Below are 17,143 nucleotides of genomic sequence, written 5' to 3' on the forward strand. Positions count from 1 at the left end.
TCGAGGTATATCCTATTCTTATTAAGCATCTAGTCCTTAAAACATGAGTGCATTATTAAGAAACAGAAAGCTCTTCTTAAACACATTTCACACCAATAATTTCAAGAAAAAAACCAGTTACTTTCTCATAGTCACAAATCACTTTAATGAAGTTTTTTTTCCTTTGAAATATTGTGTGTCAGGTATAGTTGTTCAACAGTCAAGGCGCAAACCATACCCCCACAATTAATTGTTCTGCTCATCTTCTCCAAATACAATTACACAAAAAGGGGCATCAAAATGTATATTCTTTTTCATGATGGGCTCATCATTTCTTAATCCTCTTTTTATTTAAAAAGTATATCCTTTTTCAACTCCGAAAATTCTGATTTGTGTAGATATTGTCATCAAAGCATTGAGAAATGGATAGTATTAAACATGTTTTCATCCCACAGCTTACTCCAAGTGAAAAAATAATCAAACAATGTTTCCATATTATCAGATGATATTTAACAACATAGTCCATGAAAAAAATTAAGGGCTGAAAGATTATTGACTTGACTTTTCTAAGTTATGCTAAATAAGTAACAATATACACAATGATATATTCATTTGAGAAAACTATTGTTTATTTAGAAAAAATGGTTACACTGGTAGAATTCAGTAGATAAAAAATTCTCTTAAAAACGTCACTGTGAAACTTTTCCAGATGTAAGTTTAGCAATACAAAGCTCCGGTAGCTGTAAAATTAAAACACAATTAATTGTTTTATTCTTCTCCCCCCGATTTTCCTAATTACAAGAAAAAATGGCAAGGGACAAGTGAGCGCTGGTATAATTTTCTTTGTAGAACAGGCTTTAATGTTGTACACATACTATATAAAACGATTCTTAGGCGTTGCAGAAGACAGTGCTTCACTTTATTTTTAGTGACTAATATTTAAAAAAAACAGGCCAAATAAATTAAAACTGAGTTCTAAAATGAGGTAAATTCAAAATCATTCAATAACTGTTTATTTTCAGTTTCAAACATTAAAAAGGAAGCATTTCAAATGAGGGGAGGGACAAAACCCAGGCAATATTTAATCAAAAGTGAAATTCTGTACACATGTAACCTTATTTGCTTATTGGGAAGTATATGCAGCACATTGTGCTAAAATATGGAATAATTAACACTTTCAGCCATTACTGAAAATAAACATGTAGAAATTAAGCAACAAGTTAAAGTACAATAACAAACAACACAACAATTTTAGGTTTTCTGCATGGAGCAATAAAGCGGATAACTGGAAATGGGCTCACTTCATTCACAATTCTCAGAAATCTACCCAGGAAAATAAAATTCTGGTCACAGCTGTATGAGTTCATTTCATCCTTTCCACCTGAAAGAAACAAACTGGTTATATTGACATACAAGAAGGAGAGGCTGAGGGAAAAAGTGAGGAGGAAAGCCAAAGCAGGGAAAGAAGACAGAGAGGAAGGGCCAGAGAGTGACAGATGGGAAAGAAAAGACGGAAAAAAACCATTCAGGAAGAAACCTCAGTGAATTCTGTCAATAACAAAGGCCTGGATGAAGTTCGCAGAAAATGATGAAATATTTGTCTTTGTCCATTCTTAGAAAACATTAAGACACTGTGAATTTTAAGAAACACTGAACATTTTCTATTTTCTGTGTATGAAAGGTAGAAGGTTTGTGGAATACAGAGAAAAATATTAAAAGAATAACAGGTACAACACTCTATAGGCGCAAGGAATAATGTATCAAAAATAAACAGAACATGTAGCAAAGGAAAGGAACCTATTTTACATGATTAGCCAAAAGAAACAGAAAAATGACATCCATTTTTTTTCACAAGGACACAATTTTAATAGTGAATTATATTAAGATGCAATGTCTGCTAAATTATAAAAATTGCTTTAAAAATATATTGACTCAATTATACTCATTTCCTTTCCTTTATGTAGACATTTTTCAAATACTGCATAATGAAATAAATTCAAAACATAATCATTACAGCATGTGGCAAATAATTTCATATCTGCCTAACATTGTTCTCAAATTTTAAATTAATGCTTAATGCATTAAACTTTATTAATGAAAATACTACATTCACACAGTTCCTAAAATCATACTAGAAGGGGCCTTAGAAAATAATCACACTTGCATGAAATGCTGACAAATAATTTATACATCATTTCTACACAGCATTCTGTGCATACCATGTATAATCTTGACATCATCAATTATAATTTTGGATACACTGACGTTGAACTTACACTTTTAACACTTAAAAAAATAATCGTTCCTGTCCATCAATTGATAAATGGGTAAACAAAACATGATACACATTCATTCTATGGAATATTTAACCATAAAAAGGAATGGATTGTTGACACATGCTACACCATGGATAAATTTTGATAACATGATGGTAGTTGAAAGAACCCTGGCCCCAAAGGACATGATATTGCACGATTCCATTTATATGAAATGTCCCAAACCAGGCAAATGGATAGACAGAAAATGTGTCAGTAGCTTCCAGTGGCTGGAGAAAGAGAAGTTAAAAGTGACTGGTAACCTGCATGGGGCTTCTTTTGCAGGTAAGGGAAATGCTCTGAGATTAGACTATGGTGATGACTGCACCACACAGTGATATACTAAAGAGCACTGAATTGTCCACTTTCAAATGGTGACTGCATCTCAGTTTTTTAGATTGAAAACAAATAAGAAATGGGTCTTTGATCATGATAAAGTCTATGTAATGTTCCAAGAAAAAAGAACATCATGGTAGCCACATGATCATAATCAGAGTAAGAAATGGGGTCTCAATCATGATGATGTCACATTATGATAATTCCTTAAGGACAAGGAAACTTTTAATGACATATTTAAGAGTACATTAAAGGATAAAAATGTTGTTGCTGTTAAAACATATAAAGATCTTTCCCAGGAATTAGAATTAAAATTAAAATTTTTACAAGAAGCCAAAACCCTCCAAACAACATAATCATCCCAATGTTTTCACACTTATAGAGTTCACACACAAAGGCAACCTATCTACATTATTAAGGAATTGGTTCCAGGAGGCAATTTCCTCTCCTTTCTGAGAAAGAAGGGTGAACTGAAAGTCAGTTAGTGAATTTTTCATTAGATGCTGCTTCTGGATGGCATATCTCAAGTAAAAATTGTATGCACAGGGACCTTGCTCCAAGAAATTGCCAGCAGGTGAAAATAATGTTCTGAAAATCAGTGACTTTGGAATGTCTCGTCAAAAGGATGGTGGTGTGTATATATCTTCTGACTTAAAGCAGATTCCCATAAAATGGACAGCACCAGAAGCTCTTAATTATGGGAGATATTATTCTGAGAGTGACTCATGGAGCTTTGGCATCCTCCTCGGGGAGACGTTCAGCTTAGGGGTCTGTCCACACCCTGGAATGACAAATCAGCAAGTACAAGAGCAAGTGGAAAGAAGATACTGGATGTTAGTCACAACGTCTCAACAGTGTCCTCAGAGCCTACTCAGTGCTGAAATTTGGAGGTTACAACTTGAAATCCACTCCCAAGCTCAAGGAACTTCAGGAAGAGCTAGCATGCATCAAGCATACCTACAACCCTAGCATTTGAGAGCATAAGAGGAGGATCAGCATGGGTTAGATGGCAGCCTATAGTATACAGAAATCCAGGCCAGCCTGAGTTACAAAGTGTGTCCTTGTCTCAAACATCCCAAAACAACAAGAAGACACAGTGATGAAAGAGCACCAAACCTGAGACTTCAGGATTCTGTCCTCGATACAGTTACAATTTTATTCTCATTAACACTTAGCTTATGCCAATCTTACGCAACATACTTCTAGGTTTACTTTTAAACAATGCTATATAAAAAATAAATATGTACCACTTTAACAACTATAAATAAGCCAGATTAGCTTATAAATCTAAAGGGTCAATGAAACCTATCTTTTTCACAGTTCTTTTATTGATGTTTCTCAAAATCATTTTCTACTGCAGGTTCAGTTCAATTCGCTGTCCTCCATTACACACATACACTCTTTTGGAGCTATAGACTACTTAACACCACATAGAACAAAACAGAAAGTGGCCTTCCATTCTGCTGAGAGCAGAATACATGTATAAATACCATTTTATATTGGTAATGATCTCAACGTCCTCAATTCTTTTTTACCTGATTCAATAGTTCACACGTTTCATAAAATAGACTTTTTTGATGGTAATAAAAATGTTAAGAGAAACTATAAAATACAAGCTTACCAAAATAATAGCTAACTCATGGTTAAGTATCTACTTCAAAGGGGGTACCACCACAGCAATGTGCTCCCTGCATTTACTATCATTTAAGTTATCATGATTTGCCCCTTCAATGTTTATCCCCTCTCCCTGTCCAAAGCTGAATGACATATAAGAATGAAGTTGACAATCAGAATATCAAAGAAACATTCACAAAGAAAAGTTATGAGGAAAAAGACATAGGGACAGGCATTCTAATCTAGCATTACACTTGCAGGTGCCCTTAGGAACTTTAACAGCAAACACAGATCCTGGAATGTTCTGTGTAGGTAAAATGTAACACCAAGTTAAACTCGAGAATCTTTTAAGCTGAAACCTGATTGTACACAGGGTTGCCTGTCAGAATAAAATAATGTGCAGAAAGGATAGTCACACACATAAGCAAAGGTGGCAGTAGAATTCTTTATAAACCCTTACCCCAATGTCAAGACCGTTAAAACACAAAACAAAATAGCACCTTAATGAGTATGTGTCTACTTGAAGAGAAAAGGCAAGGAAGTACATAATTCCTTCTGGCTTCAACTACTTAGTGCTTATGAGTATTGGTTCACAGAGCCCACAACTAGTACTTTCAAGTAGCATAAATGTTCATGAAAAGAAAATTAGTTGTGTCTATCACTTCAATCTCCTTAACAAGAGCTTTGTACATATTAAATGGTTGATATATATATGTATATATATATATATGTGTGTGTGTGTGTGTGTGTGTGTGTGTTAAATTTGTTCTCAAGAACAAGGGGGGGGAGTCTTTTTTCTTTTAGTATTGTTCTTCACCAATGTTTTCATTGATTAAACATTTCACATTGTGGTACACAATCTGTACACAGATTTCTATGTACAACTAACAGACTGCATAAACATCACAGACAATAAGGAAAAATAATTGGTTATTTGATGAGAAATCACAATCTAGACATGTGGATATGCTGCATACTTAGAGAACCAGTAACTAGAACAAGCTCACACATGAGCAATGACTAGCTCCTGAGGAATAAACTCCAGCAAGTACTTTATTTCCTAAGATGGATTACTATCATATTTTGACTATGCCTTGGAATGACAGTGTATTCCTAAAGTTAGAAATCTGTGAGAGGATAGGAGGCTAGTTTTCCAAGTACAGACTAGAAGGGGAAAAGGCTAGAACAGGAATTCTAAAATTGTCTACAGGGGCTAAGGATATAATGGAAACAACGTTTACTGTGTAGGGATTGCTAGAGTAAACAGCCTGCCTTTCCCTCCACAAACCACCCTCCCCACAAAAGCCTCGTTCTAGGGGGAAAGCATGTTGGTCAAAGTTTCATTGCTGCCAAGCAGAAATCAGGACACAATGCCAAATGTTTCAATTCATCAAAACAAACTGAAATTCTGATTGGACAACTTTTCTGAATTGTTAAAGAATATTAAATCTTGTGTTTTAACAGAACTGCACATGCACATAATCCCAGCACTAACTAAGCAAAACCTGGGGAATTGCCAGTGAATTTGACAGCAACCTGGGCAACCCAATGAGTTCCTGACAAGCTTGGAAGACAGAGTAAGAGCCTATGTCAAACCAAGCAACAAATAAATAAAACAATGTTTTCTAAATGTAAACCCTGTGTGAGACTAAGACCTCACCTAACAAGTCAAACTTTGTTCAAGTATTGGAAACTTGCAGTATCAGACTTGAAGGATAAAAGAATCAAGTTATATATTTGAGACTAGATGTAAGAAATAAATTTGGCTTTACTGGAATGGAAGGTTAAAAATACAATGGACTTAAAGTATGGATAGAATACGATATGAGTTGTAGGACACATACACCAAGTAATAATTGAGAAGTCATAGGATGGCTGCTAGATAATGATTTAATTTGGTTGGATGGTTGGTTGGTTTCCCCCACTTTAGTGTAGGGACTGAACATAGGACCTTGCACATGCTAGAGAAACAGTCTACCATTGAGGTATATCCTGAGCGTCAGGCAAGGATTTTTAAAGATTAAAGGAAAACAAAATATTAAGGCAAGAACAACTAGTGATAGTCAAGAGATTAAATCAAGGAGAGAGAGAGAGTATCTGGAGAAAGATTTTGCAGGTAAAAAAATACTACAAAAACGAGTTTTGGAGCTAAAAGTAGGGGGCAGGACAAGAGACTCTGAAAAGAACATAATCCAAAATCACATTTATATATAATATTCTCTTGATACTAATGTGACCATTGTAATATGTCTGCACTCAGAGTGACAACTACAACAAATCAATGTCATTTCTCGACTGACTCCCCTGAAATAACTGTTCTAAATACCAACAAGAAAATCTTCAAATCAGTGATAGGATAAAATCATGGCAATGTGATGTGTCAGCAGCTCTGTCCTTTCTGTAGATTAGGAAACAAGTCAACAGGGGAGCAAGAAAAGCAGAGTTAGATGCACCCTGCAGATAGACAACAGCACCATAGGAAATGAGGAATTTCTGATTGAAAAGAAAGAAAAACAGAATAGCTTGCCTAACTACAGAATGAAACCAAACACAGAGGCAGCCAGAAAATAACCAGAAGAAGAAAATCAATCACAGTCTCCCAAGAGTTAAGAGTCTGCCCCAGAAGAAAGTATATGTGACATAATTGCCAACCAACTAGGTATATCTGTGAACAGTTATTGGGTTCAAGAAGATTTACCACAAGACTACCAGGCAAACATTTAGTCCTGTCCAATCCTACAGCCCTCACCTTTTGTTCCCAAGGGATATTTCACAGCCAGTATAAGAATAACTCATGAAAATCTGTATCAAAACCTTCATGTCTAACAAGACAAACTTGGGTTCCGAGAGAAAACAGGTACATAAAAATCACAGTGAAAGTTGTCAGTGACTATGGTTGATCTATTCCTAATGAAAATTTGATAGGAAGGCTTTTTGTTTCTTTATCGGAGAAGTAGCATGTTAAATAAAATTTCAAATTAAAAGAAAAGTTACGATTACAATAAAAAACAATATATAGTATATATAATATATGGTATTATATACTACATAGTGTATATATAATATTATAAACATAAGTTTCCCAGGGAAGACAGTAGGAAGGATGCCTAGAAGACTGAGTAGTACTACCTCTTTTACAATCTTCCTAATCAAAAAGTAAAAAAAGACTATTAGCCAGGAGTGGTGGTGTATATCTTTAATCCCAGCTATCAAGAGGCAGAGGCAGGTGAATTTCTGTGATTTCAAGACCAGCCTGGTCTACACAGCAAGTTCAAAGTCAGCCAGGGCTTGAGGAATAAGAGAAAAAACTATTAAATGCTAAATAGTTTTCATACTACTGCCTATCCCACTCTACTTAGTCAGATAATAAATAAGCAGGGAAAAACCAAGCGAATAAAAAGCATACCCTTTCTTGGGTCACTAATTTGACAACCTCATATTCCCTCACTGCAACTAAAGTAAATATAGCAAAACCCACATCCTAAACCAAATCCTTATACTGAACTGGCCCTCCAGACATTTCTCACCCTTAGGCAAACCTTAGTAGGGTTTGTTGTATACCTGGTTCCATAAGTGATTAGAAGCAGCTCAGATTAGAGATAAGGTATAAATAGTGGGTATATGTGTAATATTATTAAGAAGTAACCATTACAATGAAAGCAAAAATGAGCTATAAAAAGCAAAGGCAACTTCAACTCTGTCTACCAGGAATCATTAATGGAGGAGACAAATCAACCTATATCAATAATCCTAAAATGTCCAAGAGTAACTATTCAGACGCTGACTTTAAGTCCTCAACAAAAAAAAGAGGCTCAATTGGGATATGAACAGTTTGTCTACTATGGTGGTCATGTAATTTATGTAAGATGTAAAATATTTTTATGTATCATACAAAGCAAATGCATCACCTTGAAAACAAATTTGCCTATTTAAAATATAGCTAAAAGTACAGAACTTAATTTCTAACTTTGCAAAATACGTGCAGTGGTAGAAAGAAAGCCACAAAACCTTAAAGGCCCAAAGAACAGAAAACACTAAAGTCATGCCTTCAATTGTCAACTCCATTTTCTAATGTCTCTGTGACCTACTTCAATCTTTCAGAGTTTTAGTTTCTTCACCTGTAAAGTATAAAAACCACCATCACTTATTGAGCTACTAGTGCTTTAAAAACATAATTAATTATCCAGAAAAGATGGTACTAGGTGGCAAAGAGAAAGCCAGATGTTCTCAAATACATCTTGATTTTTTCAGTGATTAATCAGCAAGCTTAAAATAAAAACAAGCTTAAAGTGAAGTTTAAAAATAACTGTAAAATTTATATCTATATACAAAAAGACTCTGTCATTATATTCAGGTAAAAATTCAAGTATCTGTATCCTGCAAAAAGGATCTAGTTCCTTTACCATTTTCTGATCTCGTTTAGGGGTATCTCTAAACGAAAAGGAGGGGAGAATATACTCACCTTGGTTGAAAGTGTTCATTATCTGTGCTTGTCAGAGGACTTATGAGTAGATGACAAATTAAGGGAAAACAACTTTGGGGCAGGGAAGAATAGTGTCCTACTTCCAGCCTAATTGGTTCTGATCAGCCTAGTAACCTCAAATTCTAGGAACTCTGCTTATGTGTCAGATCATTCTGCTGTTCTGGTCACCATGCTCCCCAGCCCAAGAGATTCACTGTTCCTCTTTTTTTCTCATGGTAACAATACAAAGGGTTAACAACAACAAAAATACACAGAGCCTATAAAACTTGTGTCATAAAACATCTCAGTTCACTACAGAATTACTTTTAAAAATCAAGAAGATCAAGTCTCTTGTTTTCAGGTCATACACTGAAGGGTAACTACACTTTACAACTGATAAGTTCCTGTATATTTAGACCACATACAAGAAAGGTTTAATTCTAAATATGAATAGTCTCAATCTTCTATTTCAGTGAGTGAAATATAAAGATGAAAAGGATATTGTTTCTTCTCTTCCTTTCCTCCTGAACTATCCCGTTTCTCTTTCTTTTCTATCTTTTCTTTATCATGCCTGGATTCCTATAAGGAATGATGAAATTAGTTGGGGAAGGAAAAAAATCAAATACGTTTCTTTAAAATAGCCTGAAATCCCCTTTTATCATTCACCAGCCATATGTTTTCTTCAAAAACTTGCTTAATATGACACTAAAACCACATGCAACAACAACAAAAAAAAATAGAAATACTGAACTCCTCCAAAAGCAAAAACATTCATACATCACAGGAAAGTATGATAGCATATAGAACAGGAAATGATATTTGTGAAAGATGTATAGCAGTCAAGTATCCAGAATATCAAAAGAACTCTTAAAAGTGAATGCCATAAAAGACAGACAACTCATTTTGAAAACAGTGAAAGAATGTGAAGAGATTTCTCCAAAGAAGATATATAGATACATGGAAAGACAGACATTTGGTATTATTAGTCACTGAGGAAATACAAATCAAAACCACAATGAATTACCACTCACATCCACTAGGATGGCTATGATTAAACTAAAATAAAAAAGTAGCCAGTGTTGATAAAGATTTACAGAAATTGTACCCTGATATATTGCTAGTCGAAAGCAAACCATACAGCCACTGTGGAAAAGTTTGGCAGCAACTCAAAAAAGCTAAACAAAATTATCTAATAACCTAGAAATTCTATTCCTAGGTGTGTGTGTGTGTAGATAATTATATATATAATTGAAGACAGTCAAATGAGTTATTTCATACCAGCACACAAATGGTCACAGCAACATTATTCACAATAGCCAAAAAGTGGAAACATTCTAAAACTCCAACAACTGGCTGGGTGTGGTGGCTTACACCTGCAATCTTAGCACTAGGGAGCCTGTGGCAGGAGAACTGCGAGTTTAAGGGGGAGGCTGAGGTATTAAGGAAGCTCCAAGCCAGCTTGGGATACAAAGGGAGGCCCTGTCTCAAAGCAAAACAAAAATCCACCAACTAACAAGTGTGGTATAGTCACATAATGGAATATTATTTAGTCATAAGAAGAGATTAAATAATGGCAGATACTACAATACGGAAAAAGAACTTCAAAATCATTCTTAAAAGGTAGACACAAAAAGCTCTATTATTTTATAATTCTACTTACATGAAATAATTAAAAATAGGTAAATCCACAGAGACAGAAAGCTAGTGGTTGCCAAGGAATGGGGAAGTCACAGTGAGGAATCAATGTATCATTAGCCTAGGGTTCCCCTTTGGAAGAATTCAAATATTTTTGGAACCAGACAAATACCAAGTGTACAATATTGAAAATATACATACTAGTTAATTCAGTGGTTTTCAATCTTCCTAATGCTGTGAATCTATAATATAGTTCCTCATGTTGAGATATCACCCAACCATAAAGTGATTTTTGTTGCTACTTCATAACTGTAATTTTACTACTGTTATGAATCATAATGTAAACGTTTTTTAGAGATAGAGGTTTGCCAAAGGGACTGTGACCCACAGGTTGAGAACTGATGACTTTATTATTCTATGTGAACCTTATCTCAATTGAAAAACACTGAAAAGGAACAGCCTTATCTTTGGAAGCTTACAGAATAAAATTATCCACCATTTATTTTTCTAAAACTGCTATAAAAACTATAAATGCACTATACATTTTTAACATTTACAGTAATGCTTTGTAAACAGTTTACACCTTAGTAGTAGCTTACCAATTATTTTATGGAGCATGATTGAAATTTGAGTATCAATCAGTATATAACAGAATGTACTTTATATATATATAGATATATCTCAGGAATAAAGAGAAACTAAAAGAATTGTGGGTAGAAGAAAAAGTCAAACATAAAGAACTGAAGTGGTGAGAGTAAAATGGAGAGAAAAAGAACTTCAAAAGTATACTAATTCTAACTTCACAGTAATTTAGGACTAATCTAGCTCAAATTTCCCAACCAGAGTACCTGCCCACTCCCAAACCTCCTGTTCCCATTCCAAAGTAACTAACAAATGATTATCTGGCAGGAATATACATACATACATACACCAAGGCACTAAACTTACAAGAGTGAGTATTTTCCTCGCAAGGCTCTAATCCCTAGGTGAAGAGTCACATGCTATTAATGGCTGCTATGAGAGGGAGAGAATCAGTCTTCTCTAAGGACAAGGCCTCTGACAGGTTATCCAATCCCAAGTAGTCAGCCCTCAACACATATGCATATAAGCAGCACTAAAAGGACTCAGCAGGTTTTATTTATAGATACATATATAGGTATTATAATAACATAATAATTAAAGAAGAGGTCATGAAGTTTAGAGGGAGCTGGGGAAAAACACAGGAAGACTGGGACTCAAGACTGGGGGGTGCAGAAATGATGTAAATACAGTATTCATATATGACATTCTCAAAAAATAATAAAATACATGTTTCCCAAAAGGTATACAGTTCCTTTGTGTTCCTAATTTACCTTTTTGCCACCAGAGGAGATTTTATCCATCTTCTCAGATTTAAACGAATCACTACTGCCTTTTTCTTTGCCTGAAGATTTTGACTTATTTTTCTCTTTGTCTTTCTCATTTGGATATTGAGACTCACATGGACTCTCACTTTTGTGTTTTGAAACCCCCACTAAAATTACAAAAGAGAATAATGAAAGGCTTTTCCAATTCACTTGGATGAGTGCTTCAAGGTAGTAGTAAGTCTACCTACTTGTTCCATTCTCCTCTTTCCGCCTCTTTGTTATGTCCGGTGGCACTTCACGGTCATTGTTTGAGTGGTCCTAGAACCAAGAATTGTGAACTACATTGATCAAGGGTTATGGTTTTTGTTTTGTTTTGTTTTTATGTATTACTTTTATACAAGAAAGTCACCACTAACTAGCATTGGAGGATATTTGTAGTACCACATATTCGGTAAATGGCATGAGAGAGATTACTAAGCTGAAGTTTCTTATTAGTGTAGAAAATGCAAACACAGTCTAGGATGAAATACCAGTTAAAACTTGAAGCAGACTGCTATGGAATAAAGCAGTATTTTCTAAAAGCAGAAAACAAATTCCCATACATGAAAAAAAGCTTTCCAAGCTAATTGTTAAAAATTACAAACCCTTTTCCGCTCTTTCCTGTCCTTTTCATCTTTTTTCTCTCTTTCTCTGGATCTTTCCCTTGACTTGTCCAAATCTTTCTTGTCCATTTCTCTCTCCTTACTCTTGGACAGTGGTGGAGGAGTATGATTAATGTAGAGCTGTTAAAATTAAGGCAATATTACTAAAGATTATTAGTTTTCCAGTATTGGCAGCCTTTGGTATTTTGTTTATTAAATGAAAGATAATAGGTAACTATATATAAAGTCAAAACTAATTATCTGCTTGTTTATGAGAGCTAAAATAAAAGAATGTGACACATATACAAAGGCTTTAATCCTCGGCCTTATAGAGATTCTCATTGTAACTCAGCTCATTATTGCCTCAACTGACATTTCACAGTACATTCATAAGCCAGCATCCTCCTTGTCCCCCTAGTATATAAGAGTTCATAAGTGAAAAACAGCAACTGGACTTTTTCTACTGTAAAAAAGACAAAACACAAATCCCTATGCAGTCATGGATATTTGAAGGTCTAACCATCTAAATTAAGCAGTCAATGATGGGGCAAAAAGATACGAATAAAACCTAGCCGTGGTTTTACTAGTAAGTCCATTCTGCCTAGGTATAAACCAGGCAGTGATTATCTCAAATATTTTTTTATAAATATAAAGACTGATGCATATTCTCTACTTATGAAAGCACTGTAACTCTAATAAATAATCACAACCATGAATTCTACCTTACTGGTTCTAAATAGCTCAGAAAACCATCAGGTAAGCTGAAGGTAACTAAACTACTCGAAAGACTGAAAGTGATAAAAAAAAATATTCTCTGTCAAAAGGTCTATTGGTGAAAAAATAGCCAAACATCTAGGTTATTCTAATTCTAAATGAGAGAAAAATTCTACTTAGACAAGTTGGAAACATGGAAATGCACTCTAAAAGAAAATGTTTAGGAAGTAGTCAGAAAATAAGCCTCTAACTCTATGGCATTTATCCGTTTCATTTGCTACGTTCAAAGGATAATGACTAGAACTCATAATGTAACTACATAATTCTACATATACCCTAAGAAGAAACACAACAGTGACTGAACGGTAAAATACTTTTACAGCCAGGAATCCTTTGATAATCAATGAAATGCAAGACAAAGGGCTATAAGTTTAAAGCTTAAACACTTATTCTTTCAAACATTTTCAATTCAGTTCTTTGAGAAATAGTATCAAAGCAACACAGAGTGGATTCTTTAAAAAAAATGTTTAAAAGTTGAGGAATGACTGAAACAAAGTGTTTATCAATAACAAGATTAAGAGAATATTCTACAGTCATAAAAGATACTACCTATCTAACAGATACTACTGCTGAATATGCCTTAAATGACACTTGATATTTTTTTCTAATTGTGAAATTTATTCACATCTTTTCCTGCATCTTATTTGTGAACTAGATAAGACAAATAATAATATATTATTGAAACACTCAACAATTTCCTTTAAGAAAGTACCGCTTCATTTCTCCCACTACAAGAGTATCCTCATCCCCCCCAAAAACGACATTTTTACCCATGCCTACTTGAATTCTGGAGTGTAAGGAATTGAGAAACTACTCTAGGACTTCTGGCATTAATACTCAAATATTTCATTCTTGACATAAAATGACAAATAGTTAAACTGATAATCAGAAATTCTAGGTTTAGAAATATACCAATTCATTTCCTCCTCTCTATCTTTCTAATAATTGTGACCAAAACACCTTTTTCTACAAAACATAGTTTCTCATCACCTACTGAGTGGAATTCATGCTTGTTTAAGCATTTAAGCATGCTCCATAATCTTCACAATTATATCCTACCATACAGCAACCTAATGTTCTGTGGCTATCAGTAGTCCCTAACTTTCATCCCTTTTACCTTATTAGAATGAATAATTACTTTTACCTTAAAAGTCTTGGTTTTTCAAAAATAGCTGAAGAGCCATCAGCACCTAAACTATCTCTCAGCTCTGCAATTCACCTTCTACTGGATTCTTTTCATTTTATTTATTTGCCATTTCTGTAACAGGTTTTTCCTTACAAATCTCAAGATACTTATTTCTGTACATAATCATTTCTAGTACAGAAGAACTAGATGTCTTTTTCACTTTTGTATGTTTCTTAGAGGCTAGTACATACAGTGAATACATATTTGCCAAATAAGTTAATGATGTGTTAGGACAACTTGTATATAACATTATAGGAGTTTGTTCCTAGTTTGATTTTATTTCCTTAGATTGAGACCATTAAGAGGGACTAAAGGAATCTAGCCAACTTTCAAAATCAAGGCGTGGTTGGAATAGAAGCATGCTTTTAGCGCTCTTGTCATCATATGTAGTTGCTAGTATTGCTATACCAAAACACAACTGATCAAAAGTAAAAAGATGTGAAGTGGAAATGGGAGTAACAAAATATATGGATTCTATTTTAGGTTAGTCATCTTTTAATCTCACTAAAATAGTAAATGCATGCATTACTTTACTATGGATTAGAAAGTAAAAGTACCCAATAATTATTAAGAAACAAAATACTGGGGGCAAAGCATAACTTAAAAATATCACAATAAAAATCAAGGAAACAATTTTATATTTACAAGTAACAAAGTAACATGAAAGACAGACACATATCTTATGGCAAAAGCTCTAGAAAGTAAAAGCTGCCCCAGAAGCAGTGAGGCTATATAGATTGCTCAAAGTCCAGGAAAATTTTATCCCAAGCCATTCAAATGCTTTTAGATTTTTCTATACATTTAAAAGTAGAAAATCAGCTGCTACACAAAAATACTACTTTGGATTGCTTACCAAAGGCTTTAAGAGTTCATTTAAAGTATGTCTTGAGAGGCTAAACCTTACTGTAAGATCCCATACTAAGGATCTGAAAATGAAATGAGTCTCATAATTTTAATTGAATATTATATGTCACTTTCAAATTTTTCTGGTTCCACGTGGAATAATCTATTGAATTTCAAATGCCCACAAAAATCTTCTTGTACAAAAAAATGTTGAAAAATTGACTTCAATTGCCACATTTAAAAAATTATATAAACTCACTGAAGAAGCTAGGAAACCTTTATAGCTATTATTGAAATGGATGTTAAGAACCAAGAAACCTTGATTTTAGCTCACATTTTCAGTAATGACAAGCTGTATGTCACTGAAAATAGTTCAGTCTCTCATTTGTCAAGAAGACACTATCTGCCCTATTTAACTCATAGTACTATTATAAACATGAGATGAGACAATATTATCTAAACATGCAAAAATGACAAAATATAATCTTCACAACAAATTTAAGAAACCATAATCTTCATCACTGACAAGAAAATCTAGTTAATCTTAGCATCAGGATTCAAACTACTTCAATGTATGCTTTAATAAATAAATACTAACAAATTAAGACTATTACAAGCCCATGGATATAAAACAGCCCACACAAGCTACTGATTGTTAAGACTGACAAATACAATCTCAAACTGGCTGCAAAGACCACTATACTGCAATATGTTTTTATGATAGCCAATGAAAAGGTTTAGTTTAAAACAAACTACTTATAGTATAGTGGATAATCTTTCAAATAATAGTTTATCTTAAAAACAATGTCATATATTTAGGACACAAGCACTTTGGCTATCTAAACCATTAAATAATTAGTAATTCTTTGCTTAGAATTCATAGATATTTCATTTAAAAATAAAATAATATGGCCATTTCAAAATTCCATTTGGTCTATAAGTAAAGAGTCATATGTAGTATATAAGAAGACATAAAGTAGAAAAATCAAAGAGGGTACAGATTTCATAATAAGACACGACATGAAAAATAGACAATTCAAGTATAATACTGAAATAAACTCCATAAAAATACACAAACTCCACATTGTTTTTAAGAATCAGAACACCCAGAAGAGTAGTGTAAAAGGAAAGAATTAATACTGACATATAAACATAGCCATCAAGTCGAGTACTCCCTCCCTTCCAGGAGAATGATTATTTTATATTTACTATATCTCCTGGTATTATGCCACAGCTACTAAAAGGATACTTTAGCAGAGGGAGACATAAAGAAATTTATGGATTAAGATGGATTCAGTTTTTTAAAGTTCTATGAATGCAGCAAATTACTTGTTTGTTCTTCTGAGTATCTATAAGCAAAGTAAGAAAACTGGCAAGTTTGCTCTGTGAAACTACACAAGTCTACCTATCACCCATCCCAAACAAATCAGTAACTCTCCATTCTCCAAACTTTATCAAGTTTCCAGATTTTAAAGCATAAAAGAAAATTACATAATATAGCAAGCAAGAATATATAAAAATACTGCCACATCACACACGTCTCTAAAATGAACCATTGTCATCTAGCACTTTTGTTGTTGCTTGTGGTAAGAATTTATAAGGTGATTCTATATAAAGAGAGAGTGCTTTCTCCCACCAATCCTAACATACAAAATTTACTAGGGTGGTGGCATCTACGAAATAAAAGAAGTTAAGAATTTCTGGTTTACTTAGGCATGATTTTAAAAGACTCAAACCTTTGATGAAGATTCCTTGAGATCGATGAGACTGTCCTGTAGAAAATGAATGGAGATGACAGGTGAGCTGGCATAGTTCTCAGAACCCAGAGGAACTTTGGGAAGTATGTCTGTAACCTGGAAATAAACCAGCTATTTCTTGTGAGGATAAATTCCAGGAAATCATTATCAATATGAATATCAGCAATAAAAACAAAAAACAAAACCACACAATGGAATTGTAATTTTAAAAAATTTATAAATATTAAATATATAAAATTAAAATTTAGTTCTGAT

General features: G+C 33.8%; 1 protein-coding gene across 4 annotated transcripts in view; it reads right to left on the bottom strand.

Annotated features, from left to right (window-relative positions):
- Window positions 1-586: 586 nt before the first annotated feature.
- Window positions 587-17,143, bottom strand: part of Thoc2 (THO complex 2) — a 120,870-nt gene continuing 104,313 nt past the window's right edge. The window contains exons 33-39 of one of the 4 annotated variants that reach the window (XM_028881613.2): window positions 16,868-16,903; window positions 12,332-12,469; window positions 11,936-12,005; window positions 11,694-11,854; window positions 9,209-9,285; window positions 8,707-8,752; window positions 587-3,411 (exon numbers count right to left, since the gene is read on the bottom strand). In XM_028881613.2, coding sequence (XP_028737446.1) covers window positions 8,725-8,752; window positions 9,209-9,285; window positions 11,694-11,854; window positions 11,936-12,005; window positions 12,332-12,469; window positions 16,868-16,903 — 510 coding nt within the window. In that variant the 3' untranslated portion in view covers window positions 587-3,411; window positions 8,707-8,724. Of the gene's footprint in view, window positions 3,412-8,706; window positions 8,753-9,208; window positions 9,286-11,693; window positions 11,855-11,935; window positions 12,006-12,331; window positions 12,470-16,867; window positions 16,985-17,143 lie in introns of all 4 variants that reach the window. The other 3 variants (XM_028881612.2, XM_037199299.1, XM_028881614.2) reach the window with 3 other exon arrangements.

This window comes from Peromyscus leucopus, chromosome X (genome assembly GCF_004664715.2).
Source record: "Peromyscus leucopus breed LL Stock chromosome X, UCI_PerLeu_2.1, whole genome shotgun sequence".
Taxonomy (NCBI): Eukaryota; Metazoa; Chordata; class Mammalia; order Rodentia; family Cricetidae; genus Peromyscus; species Peromyscus leucopus.